Source organism: Ambystoma mexicanum, chromosome 11 (genome assembly GCF_040938575.1).
Source record: "Ambystoma mexicanum isolate Mex_15411 chromosome 11, UKY_AmexF1_1, whole genome shotgun sequence".
In the NCBI taxonomy this organism is placed as follows: Eukaryota; Metazoa; Chordata; class Amphibia; order Caudata; family Ambystomatidae; genus Ambystoma; species Ambystoma mexicanum.
Window position 1 is genome coordinate 1461674670 of NC_090934.1, and position 27360 is coordinate 1461702029.

General features: G+C 48.5%; 1 protein-coding gene across 2 annotated transcripts in view; it reads right to left on the reverse strand.

Moving 5' to 3' along the window:
- Positions 1 to 27360, reverse strand: part of IQCH (IQ motif containing H) — a 1923049-nt gene that overhangs the window by 1351235 nt on the left and 544454 nt on the right. For both annotated transcript variants that reach the window (XM_069625132.1, XM_069625131.1), the window contains one exon: positions 18503 to 18623. In XM_069625132.1, coding sequence (XP_069481233.1) covers positions 18503 to 18623 — 121 coding nt within the window. The remainder of the gene's footprint in view (positions 1 to 18502; positions 18624 to 27360) is intronic.

The window sequence follows — 27360 nt, forward strand, 5'->3', positions numbered from 1 at the left end:
AAAAACTGTACTGAAGCCAACGGGCGCTGTGCATGGCATATGTCTTCAAAAATGACATCAGCTGAGGTGGAAGCCCTTGAGGGACAGAGTCAACCGTCTCAATGCACAATGCCCCCTGCCGAGAGAAACATTTTTCCGAAGCACTGAGGCTGGAAACAAAGATATCGTAAGATGAGGAATACGTGGGAGAACACAATCCATTCGAAAAACCGCTCTATGACTGCACAGAGCGGTCTCTCTAAGTCAAACTGTCATGCCTTGGCCGCACACAAGTGCGTTCTGGGGCTATCAGGCTCTGTGAGCCCCAGCTGAGTCGTTGCGGGAGTGAGAGCTGAGTTTTTGGTTCTAGGTCATATTTCTGCTTTTTAAAGCCTGAACACAAAAAATACCGATTTCTTTGTGCTGCCTTTAGAATGCAAAAATATTACATACTTCCACCTCCTTCCATGCCCTCTCCTGCTGATTCTCTCATTAATCAAGGGGCTTGGAGGGGTTGAAGCACCACAAACCCCCTTTTTCCCACCCACCACCCGCCGCAACACACGCATCCTCCCTACACATAGGCACACAGACACATACAGGCACACACACACAGAACAAAACTCACCTCTCGCTGATGACTCTGCTAGGGGTCACAGTGCTTATCAGCCCCTGTACGCACACGTGTGTGGCAGGGACATGAATCATTGATTTTTACAAAGGCCTTTTGACCTAATATCGTGTTTTGGTCAGTATGTGTGTCTGTGTGCATATGTGTGGGGAAGATGCATGCGTTGAGGTGGGAAGGGGGTGGTGGGTAGGGAAATGGAGAGTTTGGGGGGGTTAACCCTCTGATGAACAAGAGAGTCAGAGGGAGAGGGTGGGGGTGGCGAAGGAGGGAGGGGGGGGGAGTATTTAATATTTCCGCATTTTAAAGACAATACAAAAATAGGTAATTTTTGTGTTCTGGCTTTAAAATGCGGAAATATGACGTAGAACTGAACTAACGACAGTACAATTGTGGAAATTGCGCTAGCCATAACATTTATCTAACTCTTGTCATCAAACTAGCACTAGAACCAGCATACATCTGGTTGCTTGTGCTTGATGTACATCTGCCACTATCTACCTACAACAAATGTAATGCCAGATCAACATTTCTGACAAACCTAGTAAATGCACAGTCCCAGTATAATTCCGGTTTGGATAAGACATTTTGACATAATTTAAAGAATATATGAAATTGCACTCCGTGAAAAAACATTACATTAGTGTTCTGCAGCAAAGGCATGATATGTCAGGATCTAACACCAGGACAATACAAGAAGAAGTGGTTTGGCACAGCATAATGTCACAATGACATCACAACTTGACAACCATATCAATCTCATTAAGTTCCGAGTTTGACAAACACAGTAATATACCAGTTTGGTGAATCCAGTATACCCAATTCTAGTCAACTCACATTCACCGTTTCACAATTCCAATAAATTTCCAGTGTTCAAAACTCCGGAGTAGGTCCAATCTGTACAATCGCAGTCTACTGACAATTCATATTGATGATCTCGGGATACTCAGAGTTTGCCACGGCCTGTTTTCACAATCCCTGGGTGCTCTCAGTTTGCACAGTACATCCACTGTTTGAAAATCCCAGCATACTGTTTGTCTAACAACCCCAGTATGCTCCTAGTTTGACAACCCCCAATACATTTCCAGTTTGCGCAATCCCATTGTAAATTGCCAGTTTATGTGCTGTCTGTACTGTCTTAGTGTGCTCCGGGTTTACATTACAAGTTTTTACAATGACCACGTCTCCTCAAATTGACATCTCAGTATAATCCCAGTTCGGCATTCAGGTAAATTTACAATTTGACAAACCCACTTTACCCCTAATTCACTCCAGTTGGTGCAATCCCAGTATATTTCCAACTTGCACCATTATGATATATTATGTTTTCCAAATCAGTTCCAGAATCCCAGGGTACAACCACACACTTTTACATATTATGCAAATGCTGTCAAGTACCACTATGTATATATAATTTCTTAGGGATTAAAAATGTAACTCCTATTCCCATAGGAGGTCACTTTTCAAGTGGCCAACAATATAATGTAACTCTAAAACGAGTATATTTTTGTAATACTTATTTGCAGCTAGTAATCTTCCCTTATAGTTTCTCTTGATTTCAGGCAGTGTGGCATTGGTGGTTCCTTCCGTTGACATTGCACAGCTGCAACCACCAATCCAGAGCTAGAGAGTGGTGTGGTTGGATGCAGGGGAAGGTGGAGAGAGTGCAACAGCCTCTGTATCCCTGGTTTCATATTTTTTGGCCGGAGTATTTGTACTTCCTTCTTCTTTGTTAGTTTGGAGTATTTCCCGGTTTTAATGGAGTAAAATTGGCTTGCACGCCACTTAACTGTTGGGGCAGCGAGTATTTCAGAATTGTTACACTCTGTGACCAAGCCCCATGCTTGAGGATGGGACTGGACTGACCCTGGGGGCCAGGGACCGACTATGTTGCAGGCCCTGGGGTCGGAGGGTACATGGGGGAATCACTTTGGCTCCCCGGCCATGTGTGTTTAAAGAGTTCTACCAACTGTACTCCTTTTCCATGGCCTGGGGATCCCCACTCTAGAGGGGAAATCGCCAAGCGCTGGTTGGAGAACTAACATGCATACGGGCCTACTTGCACAAGCCACACATCATTATTGAGAAGCCTGTCTTGAAAACTGTTGGAGGATCAAGGATCGTGAGTGATGCTTGCAGGGTGAATTGTTGACCAGGCTCACAAGGCCTGCACAGTCAAAAAACGCAGCCCATTGCATTCTTACAGAGTTGCAAGGGAGATGATGCGGCCGCTACCACTGTAGATGTACACATTACATTACAAATGATTCCAAGACGGCAGAGAGGGATTTGGTAAACTCTGTTCCCGGAACAGTGGGATGCTTCGCTAGCCAATGTCAGTCAGCATGGGAACATGTAGTCCATGCAGGTCATGCCCAATCACAAACCAAGCTCACACCACTCCAGAGTGTAATTAAACTCACACCTCAGCCACAACAATACCACTCTATGAAAAAGTAATGCTAAGAAGGGGAGGAGTGGGTATACATGTCAGAGTTCGAGGGTACGGGAGGAGGTTAGAGCATGGCAGTGGAGCAAGAGGCAAAGGAGATAAGAGATAGCGAAGAAGAGGAGAGAGGGAGAAAGACCAGAGAGGAGGAGTGAAAGAGGAGAGGAAGCTGATGAGAGAAGAGAGGGATGGGAGAGGAGACAGATAAAAGTAGAGGTGGAGGAGAGGAAACAAGAATGGAGAATAAAGAATGAGGAGGTGGGGAAAAAAGAGAAAGGAGAGGAGGCAGTAGAAAGGAGACAGGTAGAACAGCAGAAGAAGGGGCAAAAGCATCGAAGTGCAAGTAGGCTGCAAGGAGGAGACGAAAGGATGAGGGAAATGAAAACACAGGAAACATAGAAAAGAGCAATTGAGAAGATAGAAAGACAGGGCTGAGCACTAGTCTCCGGAATCTCCTCACAAAGATTAAACAATGGTGGTTAGGCCAAAGGTTGTCTTAACCCTTTGCTTATTAATACCCAGCAAGGGTGCAATCAGAATGAAAGAACTATTCTGATTGGCCCTCACCGAGGTATTACCCGGCTGGGATTCCACGGCCAATGTTCGCGGCGGGCGGTGTGGCAGCCCCTCAGCCAATGAGGAGGTTTGAAGCAGGGCCAGCCCCTCTCCGAGCCTCCCCACGGCTGACAAGCTGCCTTCGCCCCCTGGCGGGGACTCAGGTATGTTCTTATTTTGTCCTCATCTCTCCCCTCCCTCCCAACCCCACTTACCTTTAGCTTGCTTTTTCTCTGGCAGGTGACGATGGCAGCCTCCAGCCGTGTGGAGACTCGGAGCGGGGCCATCCTCGCTCTGAGCCTCCACACAGCTGGAGGCTTCCATCGTCCCTTGCCGGGGACCCCGGAACGTTTTTTTCTTTTTTTTTCCCCCCTCCCTCCTTTCCGCCCGCCCTTTCAACCCCACTTACCTTCTTTTTTTTCCCCCAGGAGCAGACGTGCTGGGAATGCTTCTGTTCCCAGCGCGTCCGCTCCCAATGGCCGCGATGGGAAGGGAAAACAGACTCAGATTTCCCTTTCCCAGCGGACATTTTCTTAGTTGTTTCTGTTTTTTTTTTCCTGTCCCGAAACACTGCAGCGTTTAGGGACAAAAAAAGAATCCTTTTAGTGCCCCAGTCACGCAGATCTTGCGGGCCGGGGTACTAATAGCTATAATCCCCTAGCGGCCTGGGCATTACTGACTCAGGTAATGCCCGGGGCCTTTGTTAAGGCCCTCGCTTCGCTCGGGACTATAACAATTTATTTATTTATATTTATATAGCATGCAAGCAGCCCATGGGCATTGAGGCGCTGTTACTTGCAAGAACTTAGTTACACAGGTACAGGCATGGTAGCAGTCGTTGACACATTGTGAATACTACAAAACATCATACTGGTGTTACAGATATTGCACGTAGTCATTATATTACAACTTATGCAACGGGTCAAATGATAAGTATTCGTGCTGATGTGAAGAGGATGTTTTTCAAAACTTTGCGGAAGGTGGTGAGGGAGGCCTCACCTCGGATAGTGGGAGGTAGGGCATTCCAGTGAGTGGGTGCGAGATAAGGGAAGCTGGATCCGCCCGCTCTGGCTCTTTTTACTTGTGGCACAGAGAGCATGTTGGTATACGGTGATCTGATTGGCCTGGTAGTGGAGACGGGGTGGATCCTTTGTGAGAGGTAGGCAGGAGCAGAGAGGTAAATGCACTTGTGGGTCAGTGTCAGGGCTTTGAAGACGATCCTTTCCTTTATTGGGAGCCAGTGGGCTATTTTCCTGGCCTCAGAGATGAGATGTGTTCTCTTTTGGCAATGACTTGGGCTGCCCGGAGAGCATTGTTCTGTATGACTTGTAGTCTCTCTAGGTTTTTATTGGAGGTTCCTAGAAAGAGTATATTGCAATAGTCTAGCCTAGAGCCAGTGATGGCTCTGGCTATGTTGGTGCAGTTCTCTTTGGAGAGAAAGGGTCTGACTGCGTTGATTAGTTTGGCATGCTAGGCAGCTGCGGAGGCTATTGCGTTGACTTGTCTATCCATGGATAGGCTGGAATCCAGGTAAACTCCAAGAGCTTTGACAGAATCTGGGACAGGTATTTTGATGGTGTCAATGGTGAAGTGACTGAATTGGGAGTCTAGATTTTTTAGCGTGTCGGGGGAGCCTACCAGGAGGAGTTCAGTCTTGTCGGAGTTGAGGCATAGTCCATTGTCTGCCATCCAGGCTTGGATGGTGTTGTAGAGGTTGTTGAGGGTTAGGGAGTCAGTGTCATAGTTACCTGTGAGAGTGAGGAGGATCTGAGTGTCGTCTGCGTAGTTGGTGTAGGAGATGCCCATAGCTTCGAGGATGAGGAAGAGAGGTCGTGTGAAGATGTTGTAGAGGGTGGGGGAGAGACAGGAGCCTTGGGGCACCCCACAGAGTGTGATGGTTGGTGAGGCGGAGGCTAGGTCATAGAATACTTGCATGGTTCGGTCTTGTAAGAAGGAAGTGATCCATGCTGTGGCCTCTGGGGAGAATTTGGCAGTAGAGGAGAGGTGGTGGCATAGGACACCATGATCTACGAGGTCGAAGGCCGCGGATAAATCAAGGAGTAGGAGAAGTACTGGTTTACCCATGTCTCTAGCATCATCCATCTGGTTTTTCAAGTCAAGTAGGGCGGTTTCAGTCCCGTGTCTGGGACGGAAACCAGATTGGCGGAGTCCAAGGAGTTTGTTCTCTTCAATGAAGTGCTGAACCTGCAGATAGGCTGCTTTGTCCAGTATTTTGAGGAGGAATGGGACAGTGGTGATAGATCTGTAGTTGTTGGGGGAGGTGGGATCGAGAGTTGTTTTTTTTAAAAAGAGGGCGGACCCAAGCTTCCTTGAGGGAGGCAGGGACTTTCCCTGTGGCAAAAGATGCATTAACAAAGGCTGTCAGGAAGGGAGCTAGCGTTTCGGTGCAGTCTTTGATATTGGAGGCTGGGCATGCATCACCTTTGCAGTTCGAGGGCTTGATGTTCCTCATTATGTTGATGATGTCTTTTTCTTGAATGGGTTTGAAGGAGAAAGGTTGGGGGGTCCGGGGCAGGTGGTGGGACAGGGATGTGCTTATTAGGAAGGGCTTGTTTAGTGGCTAGTATTTTGTTTTTGAGGAGGCTTAGTTTGATTTGCATGGCCGTTTGTATTTCATCACACCAATCTTTGTCTTTGGTGAAGTTCTGGGGGGCGGGAGTGGGTGTTTCGAGCTCCCTAAAAATGGTGAAGATTTCTTTTGTGCTAGATTGGGCTTCCGAGATTCTGGATTCAAAAGATTTGGCCTTTGCTTGGGTGATTGCCTTTTTGAATTTAGTGGATTGGGCCTTAAAGATCATCTTAGCTTTGTCAGAGTGGGACGTTTGCCACTGTGTGAGTGCAGCCTTTTTCTCGCTGCGGAGTATGAGGAGGTCAGGGGTGAACCATGAGTTGGAGTGGGTAGTGGGTTTGGATTTGCGTGGTTTGAGAGGGGCAATGGAGTTGATAGCTGCTTTGATTGCAGCATCATAGGCTGTTGCGAGAGTTTCTGGGTCTGTGGAGAAAGGTGGTCTGAAGGCTGGGCCTTGGAGGAAGGGCAATAGCCTTTCCTTTGTGAGCTGGCGGGAGCTTCTGACGAGGCAGGGTGGGAGCGGTTGGGGTGCGGGGGCAGCGGAGGAGCTCGTTGTGAGGATGTTAAAGGTGATGATGTGGTGGTCAGACCATGGGGTGGGAGTGTTTCCTGTGATGAGTGGGCAGTTGTGCTGTGCGATCGAGTCGAGAGTTCTGCCCTGGGAGTGAGTTGGGCTAAGGATAGTGTTCTTGTAGCCTAGAGCCTTGAGAGCTGAGTCAAGGGATTTGGCTGCTAGGTCCTTACTATCCAGGAGACCTAGGTTGACATCCCCAAGGAGAATGGCTTTAGACTGTTTTTTGAGGTTGTCAGAGAGGAGGTGGATGAGAGAGGCTTGAAAGTCTCCTGGTGGGCCTGGAGGGCGGTAGTCAGTGTGCACAGTAATGGTGCAGTGGGGAGAGAGGGTTATTTTGACTTGGAGGTAGTCGCTGCTGTTATGCAAGGATTTCTCTACCTTTCTGATAGAGAGGCAGTCTTTGGCAAACATTGCTACACCTCCACCTTTAGAGAGGCGATCTTGTCTAGTGATGGAATAGCCAGGGGGTAGGGCGAGGGAGAGTGCAGGGCCTGAGGCCTCATGTAGCCAGGTTTCTGAGATCATGAGCAAATCGAGGTCATGGGTGGTTAGCAGGTCATAGTTGTCTAGAGAGTGAGCATTAATGGACCTAGCGTTAATCATGGCGCATTTCAGATGGGGTTCAGTAGCGGCTGGGGGGTGGTTCATGCGGAAAGAAGGCGCGGTGGAGGGGGTGGTTGCACAGTGGGAGTTGGGGGATTTGCACATCACAGATTCCACACTGGGGGGCTCATTTTCAGTGGTGGTGGACACATGTGGAGTAGCATTTGGCACAATAGCATTCAACGTGGTGGTAGAAGAATTGCACATCACAGATTTTACAGATTTCACACTGGGGGGCTCATTTTCAGTGGTGGTGGACACATGTGGAGTAGCATTTGGCACAATAGCATTCAACGTGGTGGTAGAAGAATTGCACATCACAGATTTTACACTGGGGGGCTCATTTTCAGTGGTGGTGGACACATGTGGAATCACATTGATTATGGGGCAGTACAATTGTATGAGGGGATAAATACTTCATTTGGCGCTATATTGGCAGTACTTGTAGCGGCTGTGGGCTTTGAAGTTGGGTGGAGGAGTCTGGCCCTGTTAGCAGACTGAGAGGGTTGCACGGTACATGAACATAGCCGGGCATTACGGGTGCTCGTGGGGATGGGCTGAGAGCTGATGGTGGCTTGCAGAGTACGGGCGCGCAATCTGAGGCGTCTTAAGGTAGAGCATGGGTTAGTGAGAAGCTTGTAATGGAAATGCTTCTTACCTTCCAGATGCGGCATAGTTTTGGGGCAAACGGCAGACGCGCAGCGAAGAGCTGCAAAGAGGAGTGCAGGCCTTGTCCTCTGGCCTTTTCCTTGCGGCTTCACCTTGTGGCTCACTCCCTCTCCCTTTAAAGCAGGGGGGGGAGGAGCCGGCAGTGCTGTCGGGCGCGGGAAGGCTGGTGATTTCGGCGGGAAATTTGAAAAAAGATGCAGGGCTGATGCTGGCGATCCTTGTAGCAGCTGGGCCCTCCATGATGAGGGGCTCTGCTGTGTGCGTGGAGCACAATGCGACTGGGGCACCGAAAGCAATAGAATGCTGAGAGATCAGCTGTTGAAGCTGATCGGGCAGAGGCACTGGCAGCGGAGCCTGGGGCATTACCTGTGTCGGTAATGCCCCCGCCACTCGGGGCATATTGCTTAATTAACAATAGTAGAGGAAGCCTGAGAACCTCTGGAGTAAAACCATCAGTACACTTGCTTGACAGCTGACCCAATCAAAGTAACTGAGGGTACGTGGTACAACAATGCAGATAGACCCAAGCCAAATCCTGATGACATCAACCACAGCTAAAAAGACTCAGGGAAAGCCAAGAAAGAAGAACAAGACACCATGGACATATAGAAGAACAAGTTACTTACCAACTGGTAACATTCTTTCGACTGGATGTTCCTCCCACGTATTCCTCATCTATGATATTCGTATCTCGCCAGATTCGCTGCTTCGGAAAAAATGTTTCGCATCAGAGGACACTGTACACAAGGTTGTGGCGTCGATGTCCCTCGACGGTCTCCGTAGCGTGTCGATGTCACCAGCAGTATAAGTAGCTCGTGCCGCGCCCGTTGGCTTGAGTTCTGTTTTTCGTATAATCAACTAATCATTCAGTCGTGCCACAGACTGTAAGCTCTTTGTGAAACGCAAAGTGTAAACTACGTAAATTGTACAGTGGGGTAGGATGGGAGGGGCAATGAGGAATACGTGGGAGGAACATCCAGTCGAAAGAACGTTACCAGTTGGTAAGCAACTTGTTCTTCGAATGGAATGTGTCCTCCCACATATTCCTCATCTATGATAGACTCCCATAGCAGTGATAATTTAGGAGGTGGGAGTACTACTAGTTTTATCATGGATCGAATGAAGTACAGCTTTTCCAAACCATCCCTGATGGGAAGAAGAGGCGTCTATGCAGTAATGCTTAACAAAAGTATGTATTAATGCCCATGTTGTAGCTGAAAAGATATCAACTACAGGGACACCCCTCTGAAGAGACACAGAAGTTGCCATACCCCTCATGGAATGGGCACGAAGCCCTATCGATGGGTCTTTCCCGGCTAACCTGTAACACTCCACAATAGCCAAAGTAATCCAGTGGGATATAGTTTGTTTTGTCACAGCTAATCCCAGTTTATGACCGGTATAACCCACGAAAAGTTGGTAATCCTGCCGCAATTTTGACATTCTTGCTATATAAAAATTCAGAGCCCTTTTTGGGTCCAGTCTGTGTAACCTCTCCTCTTCCTTGCCCAAATGAGGAGGATGGTAGAAGTTTGGGAGTGTTATTTTCTGTGACAAGTGAAAGTCAGAAACTTTTCTCGGCAAGAAAGAAGGTTTAACTTCAAGTACTACCTTGTCCTTGTGAAAGGTAGTATACAGAGGTTTGCATGAGTGAGCCTGTAACTCACTAACCCTGCGGGCTGATGTTAAAGCCTCAAGAAGGGCATTTCTTTTGTTTTAAAAGCCTTAAAGTACAGGAATGTAAAGGCCCAAAAAGGTATACAAGTTAGGAATCTCAACACAAGATTCAAATCCCAAGCAGGGACATGAAATGGTACTGGAGGGTACACATTGGTAAGCCCTTTCAAAAATTGGATAATCAATGGAATCTTGAACTAGGAAACCTCTTCCGAGGAGCGCTTAGAAATGGAAAGCGCTGCCAGGTCTCCCTTTATTGTTCCAACCTGGAGCGCCAGATTGGCCAAATGTAACAGAAAAGATAGCACCATAGGAGTGCCACATTGAAAAGGGTCCACATTCTTATCCTTGCACCAGTTACTGAATTTATTCCAACGACACTGGTACAATGATTTAGTAGCTGGCCTTCTGGCCCAAAGCAAAATCTCCCAATCCTTCTATCTCAAGCTTTCAGAAACCATGCGTGAAGGTTGAGTGTCTTGACCTCTGGATGGAGAACCCGACCTCCCTCTTGCGAGAGAAGATCCTCTGTTTGTGGAAGACATATTGGAGGGCAGGTGGATATGTCCAGAAGGTCCGGGTACCACGTCCTCCTGACCCAATCCCGGGCAATTAGTATCATTGTTTTCAGGAACATTCTCAACCTCCTGATTACGTGGGGAATCACGGGGACTGGAGTAAACGCCTACAGAAGTGGAAACTCCCAGCCCACCACGAACGTGTCTCCTAGACCTCCTCTCAGAGGAAATTCCTTTGAGCAATACAGTTCGCACTTCCGGTTGGCACCAGTCGCAAAGAGATCCACCTGAGGGGTTCCCCAAAGGGTGAGGATCTCTTGAAGGACTTCCTGAGCTAGTTCAAACTCGTGGGAGACTGCTCTGGCTGCTCAGAGCGTCCGCCGTTGTGTTCTGCTCTCCGGCTAGATGAATTGCTGATAGAGAGAATCCTTCTTGTATTGCCCAGAACCAGAGCTGCATTGCCTTTCTGCACAGTGGTAGTGACCTTACGCCTCCTCTCTTGTTGAGTTAGTACATGGCCACCGTGTTGTCTGTCATTATCAGGACATTCTTTCCCCGTACAGAGGGCAGGAAGGCCTTCAGCGCTAGTCTGATTGCCCTCAGCTCCAAAAGGTTGATGTGTAGTTTGGACTCCGGTGGAGACCAACGACCGCTGATTGTCAGATTGTTGGTGTGGGCTCCTCACCCCATGAGTGAGGCATCCGTCACTACTGTTCTCTCTGGCCATGGTTGCCAAAAAGATTCTCCTTTGAGAATATTGTCTTTGCAAGCCCACCATAAAAGATCCTGAGCAACTGTGCTTGGAACTTGCAGAAGATCCAACATATTCTCAAAGAATTGGGACCACGGAGTCCTGAGGACCCACTGAAAGGATCTCATCCTCAATCGGGCCTCTGGCACCAGAAAAATGTAGGATGCCATGAGACCGAGCAACTTCTGAAAATCGAAAGCCAGCAGATGCTGAGCATTCTTGAACTGTGTTACCATCTGCAGAATGTGGAGAGCTCACCCCCGCAGGCGAGGCTTTCCCTGAGAAAGTATCCAGGACTTCTCCGATAAATTGGAGTCTTTGGAATGGTACCATATGGGACTTCTTGTAATTGAGCGAGAAGCCCAGGCTGTGTAGGGAGGAGCAGGTGATTGAGATATGTTCCTAGGCTTGTACAGGGGAACGAGCCCTGATCACCCTGATCAACCAATCGTCCAGGTAGGGGTAGACGCGAATCCCCCCTCTCCTGAGACTCGCTGCCACAACCGCCATCAGCTTGGTGAAAACCCTCGGGCGGAGGACAGCCCGAATGGCAGAACTCGAAACTGATAGTGAGAACCGCAAACCGCGAACCTCAGGTACTTTATGTGCTTGAGATGGATTGGCACATGAAAGTAAGCATCCTGAAGATCCAATGAGACCAACCAGTCTTGGAGTTGGAGAGACTGAAGGATCTGAGAAAGGGTTACCATCTTGAACTTGTCCTTCTGAAGAACTTGCAAGTTTCTTAAGTCCAAGATGGGTCTGAGTCCTCCATCCTTCTTAGGGATGAGAAAGTAAGGGGAGTACCAACCCTGGTTCCTCTCCGCTACAGACATGTTCAATTGCACCTTTCTCTAGCAGGGTTAACATTTCCCGCACAAGGAGCGGATCTGGAATTTTGACAGAGTTGGTTCCCGGTGGATGGTCCTGGGGCCTTTTTAGGAAGGGAAGGCAGTAACCTTGAGCTACTGTTTCCGGTGCCAAACCATCTGAAGTAATGCCCCGTCATTCGTTCAGATGCTGAGAGATTCTGTCTCCCACCGGGGTCTTGTGTGACAAGGTCTTATAGTGACTTGGAGGCGCCTGCAGCAGCGGCTGAGGACATAGATGCAGCTGCTGAGGCTGATTTCGCACCTCTTCCTCGTCCACCACAAGGGAACTTTCTTTGACCTTTCTGCACGGCCTGTCCTCTTCCTCTACCAAAAGAGGAGTAGTATCGAAAAAAACCACCTCTCCAGGAATATGAGCCTGAATAAGGTTTCTGAGGCTGTCGCATAGAGGCACTAAGGGACTTAGCCGCCGCTTTGGAGGTCTGCAGTTTCTCTAAGCTCTTATCAGCTTTACTGCCGAACAGCCTTGAGCCGTCAAAAGGCATGTTGAGTACTCTGGCCTGCACGTCCGGTGCAAAACCCGACTTCCTCAACCGCGCAAATCTGCGCAGTACTGTGCTTGCAGCCATGGATCTGCTGATGCTGTCAGCAGTATCCCGTCCTGATTGGAGACACTCTCCCATCGCCTCCTTGCCATCTTTAACAATATTCAGAAAGCCTTCCCTTTCTTCGCCTTCTGGAATATGTTCAGCGGCTGCTGTAACACAATCACACAGGGTATGGGTGAACCTGGCCAGGGTACAGGTAACATTAGCGGACCTAAGGGCCATACTGCCTGAGGTGAACACCTTGCGAGCCCAAGCATCCACTTTTTTATCATCTCTATCCAGGGGGATAGATGGATATGGTGACTGTCTTGGGGAAGTTGCAGCTTGGACCACTAGACTCTCAGGAGTAGAGTGCTTACTAAGATAATCAGGGTCACAGCTTGATGGTCTATACTTTTTGGGAAAGTTCTTATTGACTGCTGGCCCAGATTCAGGAGCTTCCCAGTTTGCTACCATTGTTCTTTGAAGAGCCCTATTAAAAGGAAGAACTGGGTCTTTTTGGGGGCCCTGGTCCGGGATGTCGGTCAAATCATCCCATTCGAAGGTTGGTTAAGATCTACACCAACCCATATAATCAGCAACCCTGTTCATCAGGTTCCTGTACCCTGAGTCTGCATGTTCTGCAGGATCATGTTTTGCAAAATGTAACTCTAGTGACGTATCAAGGCCACTGGCAGACTGAAGGGTGTTACAAAGATCTCTAATTTTTGACTCGGGTCAATCAATGCCTCTGGTACATATCTAGTACCAAATTGTACTCCCAATGGAGAAATATCCTCTGAGGCGCTTTCTTCCTCAAAAATAGAGGACATAGGGCCTCATTACACGGTAGGCGGTAAAAATTGCTAATTACCGGCATGGCGTAAATAGCGTGTCCGCCCTCGCAAGAGGCCGCAAATTGCATGCCATTACGAGATCGCGGGCATGAGCCTACCGCCATGCCGGTAATGAGCCAACCGCCATGCCGCAAAAGCCCCCAAAAAGTCCCTTAACGGCATCCTCGAAAGCGCTGTTAGCACTTCCGACCTGCCGCCACATGCAAATAGCGGTGTCCGCAAATGGCGGTGACCGCCATTAGCGGTCACCGGTAATAACGGTTACCGTAATATTGCGGAACCGGAAATAGCGTCATCGCACCGGAACGGGAAAGAGCACGGCGGCCATCTTTAAAAACACAATCCATTGCCATCCTCCTTATCCAGGACACCTTACCAGGAACCACGTTGGGAAACACACCAAGGACACCGTGAAGATGCCCAAGGCCGTTAAAAAATCGTCTGAGCGGCAACGCAAGAAGAAATTTTGCAAGGAGGAGCTCCTTATGCTAACGCAGACACTAGCAGACAATGCTCATGTCGTCTTCAACAACGACATGCGTCGGGAGACCATTGTGAAGAAGAAGGCCATCTGGGAAGAGGTAGCCCACAAGGTCAGCGCGGTAGGCACCATAACCCGCACAGTCAAAGACTGCCGAAAGAGGTGGGATGACCTCCGGCTCCGTGTGCGGAACATTCTATCCGTGAACCGCAACCTGGCTACGGGCACAGGAGGAGGCAGTGAATCGCCAATCAAGCTCACTGAGTTGGAGGAGACATGTGCATCAACCATCGGGGTGGAATGCATTGAGGGAGTTGGACAAATGGAGCATGGCGTGGCCGTTTCGTCCGATGGAGGCGAGTGTATGCATCAAACAATGCACAGTGAAGTGTGATGTTCCCCCCAATCATGTGTCCATATGAATGCCGTGGCTCCAGCCACAGACATGCATGCATCACCACATGCCCGTACAACACAGACCCATTCATGCATGACCCACCCAACATCCCCATTACCTGCATCCACAGAGCCCGGAATGCATAGAACGGCATGACGTATTCATTTTGCTCAAGGCAGGTCGACCCATTACTGATGGTTGTCAACATTTCTCACCCTTGCAGGATCACACACTGACACTGAGGAGGCACGCACTTCCACACCTGCTCCCACATCCAGCAAAAAAGCAAGGAGGGATGCCACAGGGGACACCGCCACATCCACAAGGGCAGCCAGGACGAGTGTCCATGACCACAGGGACAAAAGCAGCCGGAACACCAGTTGCACGCATCCACAGGCCATGGCTGCTCCCGTCGTGGCACCCACAGAAGTGTGTCTCCCAGCAGGTGAGGGGAGCATCGAGGGAATGCACTCTGCTGCCACCAGCTCAACGGGTGAAGCAGCAGCCACGGCCCCACCTTCAGATGAGGAGGACACACCTGCCATTGATGGCTGATAGCCAGAGCCCCAGACCAACAAGCCTCTTACTGGCAAGCCCGAGGTACTCCTCAGGTCCGGGTAGTCATGGAGATTCACCCACCCCTGAAGGGATATGGAGCCCCCAGATATCCTCTACTGATGCAAGTGCAATGGGACTAGGTGCATCAGCCATCCCACCAGCACCCACCATGCGACATGACCTCTCGACCATCTACCAGAGGCAGACCGAGATGAGTGGCCTAGTAGGTCAACATGTGGCAGAGACAGCCCGCCTGAGGGAGGACATTGCTACACTTGCACAGCAGACAAGGGAGGGCATGGAGGCACGCACCAGCCGAATCTGCAGTGAAATGGCCCAACTGCGGCAGGCCATGAACCGCATAGCAGACGCTATTGAGCGTCGGTGCTCACTCACGGCCCAGGAAGAACCAGGCCCCTCCTCGTCTGGGAGTTCACGCCAGACTAGTCCCCTGCGCCGGTCTATGCAGAACCTGTGGCGCACGGCTTCACAACCACCAGATGACGATGCATGCACTGGCAAATAGGGCCACCAGGATTCGTGTGCCACATGTGGCAATGGACACATTCACGTCATGAGACTCACATGGGAGTGTTGAGGGGGGAGGGAGGTAAGGGTGTGTTTGGGTGTGTTGAGGGGGGAGGGGGGTATGGGTGTGTTTGGGTGTGTTGAGGGGGGAGGGGGATAAGGGTGTATTTTGGGAGTTTGGGTTATGCACTTTAGTACCACAATATGTTCAATATACACTGTTCAGAGTTTGAAACCCAAGCGTGGTCTCCATTATTGTGTATGTGTCATTCATTGTGGACAGGGTCCTTTGTGGGCCTCGAAACATGCACCAGGGCAACAATTCCCATCTACGTCCATGCTATTTCACCTTGGTGCATGATGAGATTACAGAATCAGATGCTGATACACATCGTGTGCCTCCTTGGCACTGCCTGTTTCATGTCCTGCCGGGGCATTCCACCCGCACTCATCCCCAGCCACATCATACTCTTCTGGTGGTTGCATGTCAATTTCAAGTGGCATAGGCACATTCCATCATATGCACATTTTGTGATGCTCTACACATGCCATGGTTGTCTTTGCCACTTTGACACGGCCGTACGGGAGTGCCACACCCAGGCCGCTTAGGCAGCGGAGCACTGTCATTGGAAGGATGTACTATATTGTTGTCCTCTTCCTGATGGTTCTGTGGGTTACGTACAGGGGTTAGGAGCCACCTCCTCAGTGGATGGCTGTCTTCGCCTGTATGGTGTGAGAAATGGGTGCCTGTTACGGCTCATCATTGGTGCTGGATGTTGTTGTAGGTGCTGCACTGCTATCATGTAGTCAAGGCTGAAATGTCATGCTGCTGCTATTGGGACCATCTTGGTGTGGGAAGGGGTGTGGTGTGCTCTTTTGTGCTGCCTGTCTCCATTGCATGCACCTGTGCTGATTGTGTCCACCTGTAGTTGATGGGTACACTGCTCAGGTCTCTTAACGGGTGCTTTTCGATGCCGTTATTAGCGCCATGCCGGTAAGGGGTTTTTGGGTGTTTTACATGCCGCTAATACCATGTCCGCATGGCTTGTGATGGCCTGGTATTAGCGCCATGGCGCTAATTCCGGCATGTGGGTCGTGCGCCCGCGGCCTTGCCGCTATTAGTGGCACCGTAATTAACGGGTGCGCAGATAGCGGTGGGTCCGGGTCGTGATTGGCTTAGGGAATTAACGGTACCGGTAAATCATTACCGGTAACGGTATTCCATTACCGCACAACATGTAATGAGGCCCTTAGACTTTAAAAAGTCTGATTTCGGTAAAGGTGTGTACCTTTTCTCTTGCTCTTGAATTTGGCTCGAGGGAATCGAAGGAATCTTCGAAGGTATCAATGACGTCTTCGATAACTGAGTCAATGTCTCCTTTGGCTTCGGCGTCGAAGCAATCGGAGCCGACTGCGTCAAACTCGTCGAGTGCTTTGGCGGTTTATGCTTCTTAGCCGGTGTCGGAGAATTACTCGACTCTTGAGGAACCTTTGACGTTTTAACGCTGGGTCAAGAATGTCGCGTTTCCTACTGGTCTTAGCCGAAGTAGTTTCTGACCTTCCTGCGTCATCCATAGGAGCGACCGGGGTCTGGCTCTTTAGAGGTTGCTTTGAGGGGGTCGGGCCGCAGTCTCAAAGATCTTCATCATGTGCACTCTAAATTCTTCCCATTTTCTAGGGGAATCCAACCTAGTCGGGCATCATACAATCTCAGTAGTGGTATCTGATGAAGAAGAGGGATATCTATGTCTTGTCTTCACCTTCTTGGAAGAAGACGAAGAACGTCTCGATCTGCTCCTAGAACAAGACCTCTGAGTGCATATGCCGATCTTAGTCTTTCAACTCACCGGACTTCCTATGCTTCTTCGAAGAGGCCTCTGAAGCTTAACGCCCCACCGCCAATTTACCTTTTCATTCACAAATAGCTTTCTCTGTCATCGACTGAAAGGAGCCACAGTCGCCGGTCCGATCCTAAACACCAAAGGCAGACACAATGAGGGTCTGTGATCGACATTTTAGAATCGCAGTCGGAACACTTTTTAAACCCCGTCTTAGGAGTGGAAGGGGTCGAAGATGATTACCTTTTCCTGAGGAAAACACGAAGCGCACCCTTAACTCGATTGCAAAGCTATCGGAAAAATGGAACTGAAGCCAACGGGCGTGGCACGGGCTACTGCTGCTGGTGTCGTCGACACGCTACGGAGACCGTCGAGGGACAGACGCCATGACCTCATGCAGAGTGCCCTCTCCCAAGAAAATGTTTTCCAAAGCAGTGAAGCAGGTGAAATACAAATATCATAGATGAAGAATACATGGGAGGACACAATCCATTAGAAAACCTGTTTAGATTGTGAGGCCCTATCACCCATTCTCTGGAGCATAGTCACCCCCAATCCCTGGTTGTTTTGCCACTCAAAAAAGAGAGAAAACTTGAACATATTTCTGGGTTGTGTCTGTTGATCCCATGGGTGTGAATACTTCCAGTTTCTTTACCCATTTTCTTCCGTATCCAAATATGCACAATTACAGTAAACTGCCAGGTTATAATCACACAATTCCACCATACCTCTAATTTACAATTACAGTTGCATTATGCTACGTGCTTGAAAAATGAAAAATATATGCAACTGGTTCAAACATTCCAGTGTTACATTCACAGCTTAGTACACAGTAGTACATTATAATCCATTTTGACAATCCTGATATATACTGCATTCAGGTATTCTAAATTAGTCTCAAATACCATGCAGGTAAAGTTGCTCTGGAAGAAATGTGCATTTCAAATGTAGGAGACACCACACATCCTTACTCCCTATAGAAGAAATATGGCAAGTGATCTGATGAGGCGGAGGACTATTCAATGACTTGACATCTACATGAGGATTTTTTTTATTAAAAAACAAACGTAGCCAGGGTGGCATAAGATGGCAACAGCTTTGCTCTTAAGGTGTAGGAAATGAAAAGGCATTTTAGTCTTACATTTGTTTTGCACGCTAAGAAATAATCCGATCGATTTTGTGAGTGTTAATTAAGACTATGTGCAGCTTTATCCAGAAAAGTGTCCGTTTGTGATCAGGGACACTGACTATATACAACATTTTACTTTTGTTCATTATCTAATTAGAGTTGGGAAAATCCAGAATCATTTAGATGAAAACACTCTTTGAAGTTTAGAGTGACTCAAAGTGCACAACCTGTTGAGGAGTATAGGAAACATTCCCTGGTATAAAAAGAGAAAGCTCTAATCACAGTTGTGTTGCTTTAGCTGTACCTTTCTTTGCATCCTTTTCGGGCACAGGTGGTGGCGGGAGGGAGGCATCCTTACGGTGCGAAGCAGGTAAGACCAGAAGACCATTCACTGTAGACCCTCGGGCAATTCTCTCAAGCGGAAGCTAGGAGGCAAGAGAACAGCATAGATAAAGGTAAGAAAGTTTTTTTTTTTTTAGGGGGGGTGTCTAGGGCATCCTTTGTACCACTACCTTTCACCATGTTAAAAGTGACACCCACTGTCCATAAATGGTTCCTTCCCTTCTCTGGGGTTGGGTTGGGAAAATTCCATGTAACCTGATTTTTAGGAGAATTCCAAGTTTCTCAAACTTTAAGAAGCTTGGGTTACGAAATTCAAAGGGCCCAATCCGTTGGTCTACAAAAGGCCCAGCTCTTCAGTGCAGCAGAGGGCTGGGAAAGCCAGCACAAGGGGAGGAGGGCTTTGCGGTTTGTGTGATGTAAAATGTATGGAGAACTTGGAAGTTAAACCAATAGGGACTTGACATAGGGAAAACTTTATTTAAAAGAAATGCAGCAAATCATTTCTCATACTAAGAGAAGGAGAACATGTTTACATGCATTCATTAAGAGCAATTTGTAGCAACTGGAATGCTAGACATGATGGATTTGCACAACACATTTGAAAGCAACCCGACAGTGCTGGTTTCGGTTGTATACGAATTGTTCGTTTCACAACTGTTCGAATGATAATTGACCTTTTCACAATTGACCGAATTGTGAAGGTCAATTGTACCATATATGTGGGGGGAAACCCCCCACCCAACGCCAAACCCACCAACACCCCTATATATATATATATATATATATATATATATATATATTACCAAACATACATATATATATATATATATATATATACATTACTCACCGTAATCATATTTCTGATACGTGTATCTGCTTAGATTCACATGCTGTGCGTAGGTCGACATCTAGTGGAAGCTGCAGAGTATTACAGTTTGTTTTTCGAAACTCGAAAATGAGCATTGACACATGGCGTGCCAGTAATACTATCCCTAGTGTGACGTCCACTGTACCCAAGATCCCTCACGCGTCTAGGATCCTCAGATTGTATTTTTTCTGACATGAGGTAGCATGAGGAGTAGCCTGAGTACAGATAATCCAAGCAGATAGATAGAAAGGTAAGACTACAAGCAACCATGCGTCTTCTCTCAGAGGGGAGGAAGGGTGGGTCGCATGTGAATCTAAGCAGATACAAGCATCAGAAATACGATTACGGTGAGTAATGTATCCCTTCTGAGGCTTGTGGAATCTGCTTAGATCACATGCTGTGCATAGATTAGCGAGCAGTACCTGAAGAAGGAGGTGGGATGTGAGAAGGGTCATGAGCAAATAAATGTCTTAGAACCGCTTGTCCCACTTGTGTATCTGCCTTGGAATGGGTGTCAATGCAGTAATGCTGAGTAAAAGTGTGAATAGAGCTCCAAGTAGCTGCTTTGCAAATGGTGTCAAGGGGTACATTTGCAATGAAAGCCAGAGTGGCCCCAATGCCTCTAGTAGAGTGGGCTCTTGGCGTGAAAGGCAGAGTTCTTTCAGAGAGTGAGTAACACAGCTGGATACAGTTAATAATCCACTTCGAGATGGCACCTTTAGAGACGCGATCCCCCTCTCTGCCTGTAGCTACGGAGACAAACAGTTGATCTGTTTTCCTTAGCGGTCTGGTTTTATTTACATAGTAGAGGACCGCCCTACGCACATCTAGGGTGTGTAGTTTCACCTCAGCCGAGCTTTGAGGGTCCTGGAAGAAAGCCGGAAGCTTGATGGACTGGTTTACGTGGAATTTAGATATAAACTTAGGTGAGAACCTAGGGTGTGTGCGTAAAACCAGTTTGTCTTTACGGACAGTAAAGAAGGGATCCTGCACTGACAGAGCCTGAATTTCACTGACCCTTCTTATAGAAGTAATAGCTACTAAGAAGGCCGTTTTATAAGTCAGATGTTTGAGACTACCTTTATGCATGGGCTCGAAGGGGGGCCCATGAGCTTAGATAGCACTACATTAAGGTCCCACCCTGGTGGTGGGTTTGAAATAGGAGGGTGAAGTCTCTTTACTCCTTCCATGAAGGCTTTAACTACTGGTACTTTCCACCACGAGACCTTGTTATGGGAAGTGGTGTATGCCGACAGGGCTGCCAGGTGTACCTTCAGTGAGTTAAAAACCAATCCTGCATTTAGCAGGTGGAGCATGTATGTAACAATAGTGGAAGGAGTGCAATCAACTGGGTTGATTTGTCTACTCTGGCACCAGATAACGAATCTCTTCCACTTGTCAAAGTAACAGTGTCTTGTGTTTGGTTTCCTAGATTCCTTTAGGATGTCCATACACCTCTGTGGTAAATTGAGATGTCCAAACTCTATGACCTCAGGAGCCATGCTGCCAGGTTCATTGAGTTGGGTTGCTGATGCACTGTTCGACCTTGGTGCTGGGACAGTAGGTTGTACCAGGCTGGAAGTTTGATGGGCTCGCACACCGCCATCCTGCGTAGGTGTGGGAACCACGGTTGTCTTGCCCACATGGGAGCAACTAGGACGAGCGTCATCGACTCTCTGTTCATCTTGTTCACCACCTTCCTGATGAGAGGAGTTGGTGGAAAAGCGTACGCAAACATCCCTGACCAGTTCATCCACAGGGCGTTCCCCTGGGAGTCTGGTTGGGGGAACCTGGATGCAAATCCTGGGCATTGTCTGTTTTCGCTTGTGGTGAATAAGTCTATAGTGGGGAAACCCCACTGAGAGAAGATATCTTCTACGACCTCTCTGTGTAGAACCCATTCGTGTTCCTCTGGGAGGGAGTCTCTGCTCAAAGCAGCCGCTAGGGAATTAAGCTCCCCTGGAACATGTTGTGAAGACAGGAAGATGTTCCGTCTGAGTGCCCATATCCAGATTTTCTGGGCAAGCTTGGACAGATTTGGCGAACGAGCCCCTCCTTGCTTGTTCAGGTAGAACATGGCTGTTGTGCTGTCCGTCCGGATTTGCACTGACAGGTTTAGTAGGTGGGGCTCGAACGCTTGAAGCGCTCTGAATACTGCCAGAAGCTCTAGCAGGTTGATGTGGTTCTTGGCGACTGAGGGAGACCTGATACCCTGAGCTGTGTGGTGGAGATGGTGAGCTCTCCACCCCGTCAGACAGGCATCTGTAGTGACTACTGCCTGTACTTCGGGATCGTAAAAGGGTTTTCCCTGTGCAAGATTCTCTCTTGTCCACCAGTGAAGGCTTTGTACTAGTGTTGGTGAAACGACCACTAGATCGTCCCACTGACCACTTGCCTGAGACCACTGTTTCGCCAACCATTCTTGCATGGGACGCATGCGCAGGCGCGCGTGGGGGACCAGGTAAATACATGACACCATCGTGCCCAGCAAACGCATTGCTTTGCGTACCGTTATTTGGCGACCGGATTGATATTGAGGAATTTGCAGTAGTACATTCTGAATTCTTTCCTCTGAAGGAATTGTCAACCCCTCTTGAGTATCTAGGATTGCTCCTAGGAACTGTTTGGAGGTGCTTGGCACCAGGCTTGACTTTTTCTCGTTGATTGAGAAGCCTAATTCGTGGAGGAGGTCGATAGTCCTTTGGATGTTTGTCCTGCAAATTACTGGGGTTTTCCCCGTTATGAGCCAGTCGTCCAGATAAGGGTACACCGGGATTGCCTCCCTGCGTAGGTGTGCCGCCGCCACCGCCAGTACCTTGGTGAATACCCTTGGTGCCGAAGCTATCCAAAAGGGCAGTACCTTGAACTGGTAGTGCCGACTGTCCACCTTGAAGCGCAAGTACCTTCTGTGCGCTGGGAACATGGAAATATGAAAATAGGCATCTTTCATATCAAAGGTTGCCATGTAATCCCCCTTTTTTAGGAGGGGGATTACCTCTTGTAGCGTAGTCATGCGAAACTTTTGGGGCTTGACATACTTGTTGGCAGGCCGTAAGTCCAATACTGGGCGCATTGTCAAATATTTTTTTGGCACAAAGAAGTAAGTTGAATAAATACCCTTGTTTACCTGGTGTCCCGGGACGAGTTCTATCGCGTCCTTTGCTAGCAGATTGGCGATCTCCTCGAGGAGAATCTTCTGATGTTCTAAAGAGTGTACTCTTTGTCGTGGAGGATGGTTCCGGGGACGCTGCAGCAGTTCTATACAGTACCCTGCGGATACTGTTGACAGCACCCATCTGTCTGATGTCATCCCTTCCCAAACCTGGGTGAAGTTGGAAATGCGTCCCCCTACTGGGGTTGCGTGAGAAGGGACCCTGAACTGAGCGTCACTGCTTTGGTGGAGGCGTGACGCCTCCTTTACTGGGGCTGCCTCTGCCTTTACCATGTCCTCTCCTATTACCCCTGCCGTAACCCTGGGTAGACTGTTGGCTGTTGGTGTTCCACTGTGTACCCTGCCCCTGGGAATAGTTAGATCCTCTCTGGGAATTTTGGCCGCGTGGGTGACGAAAATTACTATTCCCTCTCTTGTTAGGGGGTTTATTGGTTAACTGGCCAAGGGACTTGAGTGTCTCGTATTCGTCATTGGCATTCTTAAGCGCGTCCTCGACCGCCTTACCAAACAACAGATCGGCTTCCACCGGTTTGTCCAACAATGATGCCTGGGTTTCTGTCTTAAAACCAGACTGCCGTAAACACGCATGTCTCTTGCTAACAGTACCTTCTGCTATCAACCTGCCTGCGTTGTCCGCGGCGTCAAAAGTTGCTTTTAAAATGCAACCAGACACCACTCTACTCTCTGCGGAAATTCGTGCTAACTGGCCCTTTAAGGGTTCTGGTGCAGAGGCTATGAGTGCCGTGACTTCTTCCCACTGATGGCAGTTGTAGCTGGCCAACAGGGTGGTGGAGTTTGCAATCCTTGCCTGATAGGCGGACGTTGAGGCTACTGCCGAAACCATATAGTTTTTTGCTCTCCTTGTCTGGAGGAGCTTCGGACGATGACACGGGTGTTCCAGCCCTCTTATGAGTGTTAGTGACAACTAGGGAGTCCGGCTTCAGATGTCCTCCTATATAGAGAGGGTCAGACTGGGCTGCCCTGAAAAGTTTTTCAACTCTGGGATTGACTACTCTGGTGAGGTTCGGGTTCACCAGGGACGGGTCTATTCTTCGCTGAATAGACTTAAGGATACGGATGGTCTGGGCAACCGGCCTCCTTTCTCCCACCAACTCCTCGGCGAAGTCCCTCTCCTCCTGGACACTGTGGGTGTCAATATGGAAATGTTCTGCTGGACGTGCGAGAACCTCGTTCAGGAGGGGTTGGTTATCCACAGGGGAGTCGGTAACCGGGGCTTCCTTCTCTAATGGGGAATCTACTCTGTAGGTTTCAGGGTCTTCCTCTTCCTGCTCCTCATCATCCCCATAGTAGCCCGTCCTGGTTTGCTCTTCTACCATGCCAAAATCTTGGTCCTCACCAAAGGAAGCCTCTCCTTGATACAGTGAGTATGGTTGTACCTCGAAGGGGTCTGTAGACCTCATCGGTGTCTCAACCGGGGCTTCTTACTCGGGGGGGATAGGATCATTAGAGCCTGAGGGTGTAGCCCCTTGTGGATCATATGAAAGGAAATGGTCTGAATTTTTATTGTAAAAGTCAGCCAAAGAAGACATCCTTGACATGACCCTATCTATGTCATCACTCGACCATTTTTTGGAACTGGGAATGACTCTCTCAGAAAGTCTTGGAGATTTATCTTGAGTAGATTTGGTGGTTTTAGAAATATCAGCAGACCTGGTCTTGTCTGTCTGTTTAGGGGGAGTGGAGTGTTTCACAGGTGTGGAAGAGTGCAGGGGCTGCTTCTTCTGCTGTTTTCCCCCCTCCCCGTGAGTGGAAAAATGTTTTCCCTGTCCCTTTGTGTCTCCGGAGGTTTTCGACCCTGGCGACGAGGATCGGGGGTAGAGTCCCTGTCCTTCGAGCGTGGGGCCGTGCTGATCTTGTCTGTGGGCTCCGACTCCTGGAGCGCGGCCTGGGGGTGGAAGTCGTCTTCGTCCTCCGACGATCGAACTTCCGTTAGCCTAGGGAGCGAGGCACTCTTGGCAAGAGTGGATGATTGCCTGGAGTCATGCGGCGATCGGGAACGCCCAGAGGACACCGAATTGGACCATTCTGTTTGTGCCTCTTTCCGAGAACTCGACGTCGTCGAGTCTTGGTTGGACTTTGTGTGTTTAGTGTGTGTGGTGTGTGAAGCGCTTGTGTCGCCGGGGATCTTCCCCATAGCCGCCCTGCCGGACGACCTTCTGAGGTCGGGGACCTGCGCGCGGCTGTCTTTCGACGCCGTAATGCCCTCGCCGTCCGAAAGTACGGCGTCGCTGCCGTCGCTGAAGGCGCCCTCCGCTGCCATGGCCGCCTGCCTGGCGTGGTGGGCCCAACGCTTCGTCGAACGGTCCTTAAGTGTCTTAGGTTTAAACCTACTACACGCTCTGCAGTTCGCTTCGGGGTGGTCCCCCGGCAAGCAGAGATTGCACGTGGCGTGCCTGTCGACCCAAGGGTATTTGCGATTGCACTTGGGGCAGAATTGAAAAGGGGTACCCTCCATACGCACCTTGAGGCAGCGGGCTGGTAAGTGTAGGAAATGTATAGGGTGTACCTAAGAGTGTAGAGTATGTCCAACCCCCCACTCTCCCTACTTGCATGGCCGAGGCCAGAGACCTTCCAAGGCCCGGGCCGAGGCCAGAGGCCTTCCGAGACCCAAATCCGTCATGCAGCAGCCGATGGTCGATTTCTTCTCCAAGCCGGCGTCGAGTGTCGAAGTTCGACGTAGGGATGGGGAAAGGATGTAAATTAATAAATATTTTAGCAAAAGTATGGCTAAGGCCAGGGGACTCTGCAAAATGCTTCCGACCAGCATGGCGGAAAAAAACAATCTGAGGATCCTAGACGCGTGAGGGATCTTGGGTACAGTGGACGTCACACTAGGGATAGTATTACTGGCACGCCCTGTGTCGACGCCCATTTTCGAGTTTCGAAATACAAACTATAATACTCCGCAGCTTCCACTAGATGTCGGCCTATGCACAGCATGTGATCTAAGCAGATTCCACAAGCCTCAGAAATATATATATATATATATATATATATATATATATATATATTCAGTCAATTGTGAAAAGGTCAATTGTGACCCTTTCAATTCGGTCAATTGTTCATTCGAACAATTGTAAACGAACAATTTGGGTAATACCCTGGTTTCATGGTTGGGCACACAAAGATTTTTTAAAAAGCATGCTTTGATGTGTATATCAACATTGCAGATTGAAGACCTTGAGAGCAGATTTCAAAAACTGAAATTAACTCCAGGAAAGATTTGCACCACAACCTTGTGCTGACTCATTCAGTCAACGGAGGCAAGATTTCTGTGAGATGCAAGCTGTGGCTTAACAGATCTGTTACAATGTCCCAAAGGACATTGTGCATCAATTTTCACCTCATTTGGTCATCGATACCAATGTTTGCAGAGGCCTAGATTAAGAAGTGGTATGCCAAGATGGGATACAACAGTTTGCCTGATTATTCTGTGCCACATATTTCATAAGTGCCACCTTAAGGTAGCTTAAAGTGAAGCTCTACCTTACCCTGCAACTTACCACAATCAATGAGCGGAAGCAAGATTTGTAGACGGTACAGCAAGGCTTCTGAACTGGACACTTCATAAACAAATATTGGCAAAGTCAACAGTTTGGGCTTTTGGGTAGTGTGTGTGTGAGGGGTCGGAGTTAAGAGAGACACAAGGTTGTTTTTTTGCCCTATTACTTTTATTCAAATAATAAAGGGGTTTGGAAAAATGCCCCACTAGCCCTAACTCTAGAAGGGGTTTCCCTGCCTCAACACAACTAACTAATGAGACAGTCTTTGTTAGTAAGTCCAAAATAATGTTCTACGTCCTGTGTCCAAAACGTAATCCGCCCCCCCACACTCTAAATTTAACAAAAGGGTGCAACAGCGAAGAAAATATCTTTTGGCTCACCAAATGCAGCCTTCCTTTGTGTTTCAAAAATAAAGGTTCCCACAAAAAAAGGGTGCTCCAAAGAAACAGTTCCAACGACCATCAGCGTGTCCCACATAAATTCTCATGTGGTTCAAAGGCGCTGCTCCCTGTCCTTTTTAGATACTTCTCCCTTGCATAACAGTTTTTGCCGTTTGTGCAGATTTGGGTTGACTTTTACAGTTCTGGTTCACTCCCTTGCCAAGACCAGTCTGAACATGTTGTTTACGCAGGTTCTTTTAGCAGCTTAATTTTCTTGTCAGGTCTCAGCCTGCATATAGCCTTGGTATACTCTCCTGCTAAGGTCTTTGTCTCTTCACTTATTTAGAACACTTGGTTCACTAACCTACCAAGTATTTTGTGGTTTGTCATGTATTTCCCAGGCTTTCGGGAATGACCAAACCGGAGGAAAATTACTGCTCTCTACGTTTTGTTATAGCAAGGGGCTTTTTGGTAATTTCTTTTTTATTTCTTATCTCCCAGCCAGTCTCTTTTATAGTGCCGTTTTTAATTCATCCCAACTGCTGGGAGTTAAAGGTAGCAGTGCTTACTGACGGACGTGCAAGATTCATATGCCCTTTCAGCTGTTCGGTCATTTTTTAGTGGGCTGGGAATACTCGCCTGCCCAGCTCCACCAGTCTCCTCTCTTCAGACTCAATTTACATGCTGCACCATATATCGGCATTCTTCCTCTGAGACTCAGCACCCTGCTTCCCAAACATGTACCTCCTTGTTGGATTTGTTGGCTTTGGCATTGGGCTGCTGTCTATTTATGTAGGTATGTGAGCTGCGAAGTTCTGCTGTCTTCTATTTTCCATTTGTCGATCAGCGGCATGCCCAGCTGTTGGGATTCCTCTT